The following is a 7259-nucleotide window of genomic DNA, read 5'->3' on the forward strand; positions in this document are numbered from 1 at the left end:
CTTGATGGACAAAATTGAATTAACTGTTTTTTCTTCCATTTCATCTCATTCGCCAATTAAATCTACAAGTACTTCCCCTCCACATGGATTCTGTTTCCAAACAGAATTTTTTTTTTTTATCCTAATCCTCGAGAACATTTTCCAGAGACAGAAAGACTGAACAGACTTGTGTTCACCATGTTTTTGATGTATGCTTGTCAATAGTAAATTCTCTCCTGCTAGGTCGTGTATTTATTTGTTTATTATGAAGGGTTCTGGGGATGAAATATGCCATGTTGTCAAACCTCAATGCATTGACCAATCAGCATTGAGCTTTTGATTGGTAATCAGGTGATGCCCTTCCAAATTTACATGGACTGCATCAGTTTCGGAGAAAAAAAATATACTGACCGTAATACAGTGATAAAAATTTTAAAGTTTTCAAATTTTGTTAGTTGGGTCAGTATATCGTCAGAAATTGGTGAAAATAAAAATTTTCTATGTCGTAATGTTAAAAGAAATTCTCAATTGGCTCCAGTTTCACACGTTCGGTCAAGTTAGAGCAAACAGAAATATTTCTAAGCCTGGCCTTACGAAAGTTTTTCTAGAGGACAACCTTCACAGTAGCGATGTACATGTAAACTATAACACGTACTGAGAAGTTAACAGAGTGATATGTGCTATAGTTATGTTAAGTCATAGTGGATGCTGGCATAATCAGAAAATTGAAAGCTTATTGCCGCCATCAACATTTATAAAACACATGAAGTGTGTTGAAAATAATGATCCATTGCTTCTGGAATTAATACTTTAATATCAAGTATTAATAATGATATGTCAACTGATCAGTGGTTCAACACAGACTCGGCAGAACCAACTGGTCAAGAGTTGTCAGATCACGTTATCGTATCTCTTCAAGAACGTGGTAACAGTAAATCGGACATAGTAAAGGATCCACCAATCACATCAGTCAGTCTGAATCAAATATTATGTATTCTTAAAGCTGTCATTACTTGGTTTGAAGAAATCACTGATTTATGTGATGGTGATGATATACTGTGTTAAAGCTGCTGAGAAGCTTCAAAAGAAAGATATTTCAGTTCAGAAACAGACTGTAATTATATCCTTCTTCGGAAAGTGATTTGTTGTATGTGTGATACTCTATGTATTCTGTAAGTCATTGGTTCGAACAAAATGATATTTTATGTGAAGATAATGAAACGTCACTTTGATAAATCAATTTGTAGAATTATTGATGATGAATAATAAAGTGATAACCTTAGTGTACATACAGTTGCTTTTTATTTACCCACCCTTCCATTTATCAGTTAGTAACATATGCTATTAATAGTGTCTGTTGTATTCGAAGCGATTGATTTGACCATCCTAATGTCTGTATATAATCATGACATATAAATTCATTAAAAATACATTCAGATTAACAAGGTTTCCATGTGATGTTGTAGAATAACTGGGAGGTTTAAATTGATGTCTTTATTACATCTTACATTTCAAACTCAAACAGTCATTTTTCTAAGTTATGTTATTTTTGTTTTATGCTTATATTTCATTTGTTAACATGAAAGTATTTTAATCATAATAAGGTAGGAAAATAAGTTTTTTCATAAAATGTGTAAAAATCCATAAATCTGTAATCTTTTTACATATAATTGCATATCTAATAGTCCCTTCACCTATTGTTGAGACAACAAATGCATCTCTCGTGCATATATGTTTTCCCTTTTATTAGTCTGCTTCGATGTGTATGGAAATTATATGTTTAGGATTTATATTTCAATAATGTTATTTATACATTTGTGTGTATTTTCATTTCTAACAGTTACATTATAGTATTTTACTTCATATAATTGGATGACACTGAATAGCCTTTGTGTACCGATGTGCCATGAAACATTCATATCTAGTATTAGTTAATAAGCTGCCGTTTTAATTATTTATGCTCAAATGTTTTTGTACTGCAATTACCAGAGTATTGCAACGAGTTAAAAAAAGTGGATGCTTGCACTGGGCTAACAATGGCCCAGCTATAAGGGCCATTGTGTAAGTTGCTGTAGAGCCAACATTGTTTCCCAACCTTACCAAACATAATTGACAATGTTGGGCCAACATACTTTGGGTTGTGAGCTACCCAATAACTATTAACATGAGAGTGAGCCAATGTTGGGCCAACATACCTTGGTCTACTGTTTGGGTTGTCAGCTACCTACTTGTGATTTACATGATAGTGAGCTGATGTTGGGTTAACAAAGCTTTACCAATGTACCAACATATCAATCATCAGCCAGTGTTGGCCCAACCTTGGTCTGCTGTCTGGGTTATGATGGAAAAATCAAATGCATCAGTCTTCTTTTAAGGGTAATAAAAATTACCTTTTGTAATATTTTCATTTCATAAGGATGGATTCACAGATGAACGGGAAATTCTACAGTTTCACTTTGTTATGTGGAAAGACTTCTTAGCACCAGAACAACCTTCCTGGCTACTACGTTTCATCAAAAGGGTCAATGAACATTATGTTTCGGACAGAGGACCCTTACTAGTCCATTGCAGGTAAATACAAAAAACCTGTCTTCTTAATTCTTTAGAAACACAACTAATGTTTTTGGGTCTTTAGTTGTTATTTTTTCATGTTATCTGTTTACTTTTTTATCATTTCTACAATATATTGAACTTTGTCCTTGTATTTGTATGTGTGTTTTGTTAACTGTTCATTTACTTGTTTTTTTTATTTATGCATTACAGTGAATTTAGATCGTGTATACAGTTGCTTGTTTTTAGTTATGTGACGTAACAATAAAAGACCATTTGGTCCTTCAAAGCTTTCATCATACACACACACACTCAATCTTGAGAAAATTAAAAGTTTAAACCCATCCTTTGTTTTCAGGAAATCATTGATTTCTCTCTTAAGCTTGTGTTACTTCCCAACGTCTGCTTGTGGTGTGGCCTGGTGGTTAAGATGCTTGGCTTGCAATCTGAGGACGTGGGTTCGAATCCCTGTCACCTTTCAGGCATGGTGGCACTATTTGTTAGTAAAAGAGTAACCCAAGAGTTAGTGTTGGGTTGTGTTGACTAGATGACTTCCCTCTAGTCCATCATTGCTAAATTAAGGACAGCTAGTGCAGATAGCCCTCGTGTAGCTTTGCATGAAATTTAAAACAAAACAAACTTATTTCATAAGTCAAACACCTTGTTATGAAAATAAAACTGTCTCAACTGGAGCCTATCCTGTTTTTTTTTTTCCTCCAAAATTTTTAGCTTGTGTCCTCTGGTCCTATTCTCTTCAGATTACAGCACAGAACCCCAAGTGATCTTCAATAAGATAACTTCTTACCTATCTTTTCTCAAGAGAAAGTAAACTAAGAGATTTTAACATATCCCTATAAGATAAATCTTCTATCCCATGAATTATCCTAGTAGCTCTCATTTGAACCCATTCCAATATGATAATATCCTTTCATAAATAAGGAGAACAAAACTGTACACAATATTCCAAGTGAAACCTAACTAGTGATTTATATGCAGAATTTGAGTAAATTATATTAAAATTATTTGGGAGTATGGCCATGTCACTATATCTAGTTTCATCTTGATACTAGTGTTGCATCATTGTTTCCATTGCAAAAGCCTCTGTCATGAGGTGTCCAAACCACGCCACTTTTACCTAATAGCTGTTCATAGACCGTCTAGGATGTGAGGACAATGGTTTCCCAGCACCATTTTCAACAGTCCAATTACACTGAAATCTAATAAGTGCTGTCTACTGACTTGACTGGTATGTTTTTGTGTGGAATACCACAAATATCTGTTTCATTCTTCAGCTGCTTGAGGCACATGATGGTTGAACTGATATACTGTGGAAACGGCTTGTGTGTAAATGTGACTTTTGTTACTTTTCCATGCAGAGATACTTCTTGATTATGTTCCTTACTGTTGCCTGGGGCACATGGTTTGCTTTTACTACTGACCTTTGTGTTCGTGGATTCTAACCTGTGGCAAGATTCTGCACTTTCCTTACCATGGCTGGTGTATGACTTGTTGCACTTCTCTTTTTGAATGGTTCTGGTGTCCCAAGTTGATCTTTATTCCTTTGTTTTTGGATCCCATTAGGTACTAGAGATATGCCGTCTTGAAAATGATAGATTCCCTATTTAAACACTTCTATCTAGGAAACAACAAATAATGTCCAAATATAGTTCCGATAAATGGCATTCCACTGCGACTTTATATTGGCTCTGATTGTCTCGTGACTTGGTGATATCTGTATTCAAAATTACTTTAATGTAATGTACTTGACCCTTTTGATTTGTATAAATACACCTTAAAATTATATTAGCTCTACTGTTAGCAACAGAGCACTGCCTCAAAGGTATAAGTGACTTAATTTATAAACTACAATAAAATTTGGCTTTAAATTTCTGTACATGATTTAATTAAATATTTTTGACTTATTCAATACAGTTTTTAATTTGTACCGTGTAGTTAGTTTTTCTATTAACATGTATGTCTGGTTTTTGTATTGATATTGACCATTAAGTTCCTTCGGTTTGTACAATAAAGTGAAGCTAGTTCTTATATTTTATTCATTCTGATGGTCAGTGGTAAGTCTCTAGACTTATAATGTTTAATTCCGATCAGCTAACTCCCTCTGCTCACAAGATTAGCTATTCCCATTCAGTGCTGCCCTCTGTATGCAAACGTTTTTTTTTAATGCATGCTACAAGCCTTTTGCTCCCCCCCCTATTTTCCAACATATGTCTCATGCAAATCGTCATGTGTCACTTCTCCACCAATGAAGTGCAATGTAGTCGCATGACGCATGTGACTCCCTCAATATTCTTCCACCAAATTATCACTTCTTATTTGACAGAACTTATACTCGGACATTTTGTTGTCATTCTATACTGTTTCACATTTGTGTTTAGTATACTCACGAAGTGGCCTTCATTTCTCTGGAGTTTGAAATTTGCCACATTTATCCCAACTTATTTCAGTCCCATTCCAAAGCTAATGTTACCACTTAGGGAGTCACGTATATGACTAGTGCTATCTCACATGCTGCAGGTATGGGGCAACCTGGAATGGGATTTTATCGGTGTTTATCCTCCATGAGATTGAACGTTAACAAGGTCGCCCACAATTCCACCTGTAGAAGTCGACCCTGTTCGGGCGGACAGAAATCTTGATAGCCTTTTTTCACCACCAGATTTCAAGTGTTTGGTTCTTCATTTCCATTATGTAGTCTCCATTCCCAATATGGAGATTGTATGTTCTATTCACATGTTTATAATGGCTTCCATTCACGTTAATCCACGGACAGTTCCAACTTGTTTCATCTGGAGTCTGATCATCTAATGTCCAAAATTTCGTCGGACCTCGCCTTGTGCTTCACAGTCCACCATTTGCCATACAGTCCACTGACTTTGGAAAAATAAGACGTTTACAATTTTATTATCAATATTATTATCTGTAGTTATTTTAATTCTATAACATGCACTTATTTAGATTAGTTAACACTAAGTTACGTTATGATTCATAATTAGTCTTTGTTGTTTCTCTTCTGTACTGTTCGATTAGGCTTGACATGGTATGTCCTTCATCAGTTGAACTATGTTATTTCCTTACTTTTCTATTTCATTTCGTTAATAATATTTTTCTTCACACAGACTTCTCTCAGTATTGTACCTATTTATTGTTCAGTTTAGTTTTTCTTTTCATTCTTAGGTTATCCTTTGTTCTGTACTGTTTGATCAGCTTTCACTAGTTTTCATTCTTTTCAATTTCACTGTAGTTCTAGTTTAGATTTTCTTGTTATTTCTGTTCACCATCTTGTTTGATTCAGCTTCATTACTGTATTATTTATCGGTTTACCCGTGGTTTTATTGACGGGTTAGTATCCACTTAGGTTCCATTTTTTCTTCGCCACTACATCATACGGGATTCATTCCCCTACACCGTTTTCTTCTCATTTTTATATGTTGACTAATTCATTTTGTTTTTCCTTCATAGTTTATCCTTTTACAGTTACTTTTGTTTCATCCCAACTTTATAATTATTACCATTCATTTCATTTAGTTTATATTTTATCCTTTTTACTATTAGTATACACATAATTTCTGAACATCATTAGAAGATATGTCATACAAATTTAACAAAGCAGTCAGATACATCAAGCATGTCTCCACTGCTGTTTCATAACCCAGGGTTTACGATTAAGTAGCAAATATTTGAAATATAAATAGTTATTTATTATTTAATTTAGTGTACATGCTTTACACTCTAAATTTGCTCGTTTTAATGACTAGGAAAACAAAATGCACTTAAAGAAATTAAAACCAATTAAAACAGTATTATTAATATGCATGACTTTTCTGAACTACTGTTAAACAAGCAGCTTGTTACATTCTATTCTGACCCAGGATGGCCAGGTGGTTAGGGTGCTCGACTTGTAATCTGAGGGTCGCGGGTTCGAATCCCCATCGCACCAAACATGCTCGCCCTTTCAGCCGTGGGGGCGTTATAATGTGATGGTCAATCTCACTATTCGTTGGTAAAAGAGTAGCCCAAGAGTTGGCGGTGGGTGTTGATGACTAGCCGCCTTCTCTCTAGTCTTACACTGCTAAATTAGGGATGGCTAGCACAGATAGCCTTCGTGTAGCTTTGCGTGAAATTCGTAACGAACCAAACATTCTATTCTTTATCATTTCTTTTTTATTATTGCTGAAGATAAATACATATATGGCATAACCATCACCTGATAATTAAGGCAAAGCCCTTTCAGTTTTGTAACTTTCCAAAATTTTGCTGCAGACTTACAAAGTTGTGTGTTTATTTCTCATGCCATTCAATAACCATGTGTGAGCCCCAGAACAGATAGTGGTACGAAAATTGGTTTGAAATAATTGATCCATTATTAGCAGCCTAAAACCAATACTAATTCCATTCCACAATATGGTGAAGTTATTTCTTATAATATTTGTTTAAATGTTTTTTTCTTTTTCTTCAACTGCTGAATAGTGGGAAGGCAACTGGCTGGTAGCACCAACCTCCAGCTTTTTTTTTTGTTGTTGTTGTTGTTGTTTGTTTTACCATGATGTGAAAAAAATTTTACTCATAAATTAACAAATACTGCTAATCACCCAGCTGTAAGTGAAGGAATTTTTTTTTTAATTATATAAGTAAACTTTAACTATTTTACTGGTAAGTTTAAAAAAAAGTAATTATTCTTTTTTTTTTTATATTCAGTAATTAAAAAACTA

General features: G+C 34.3%; 1 protein-coding gene across 1 annotated transcript in view; it reads left to right on the forward strand.

Moving 5' to 3' along the window:
• LOC106474277 (tyrosine-protein phosphatase 69D-like) overlaps window positions 1–7259 on the forward strand; it is a 28232-nt gene that overhangs the window by 13003 nt on the left and 7970 nt on the right. The window contains exons 11-12 of the mRNA XM_022402611.1: window positions 2396–2550; window positions 3822–3873. Of these exons, the coding sequence (XP_022258319.1) occupies window positions 2396–2550; window positions 3822–3873 (207 nt within the window). The remainder of the gene's footprint in view (window positions 1–2395; window positions 2551–3821; window positions 3874–7259) is intronic.

This window comes from Limulus polyphemus, unplaced genomic scaffold (genome assembly GCF_000517525.1).
Source record: "Limulus polyphemus unplaced genomic scaffold, Limulus_polyphemus-2.1.2 Scaffold7019, whole genome shotgun sequence".
Lineage (NCBI taxonomy): Eukaryota > Metazoa > Arthropoda > Merostomata > Xiphosura > Limulidae > Limulus > Limulus polyphemus.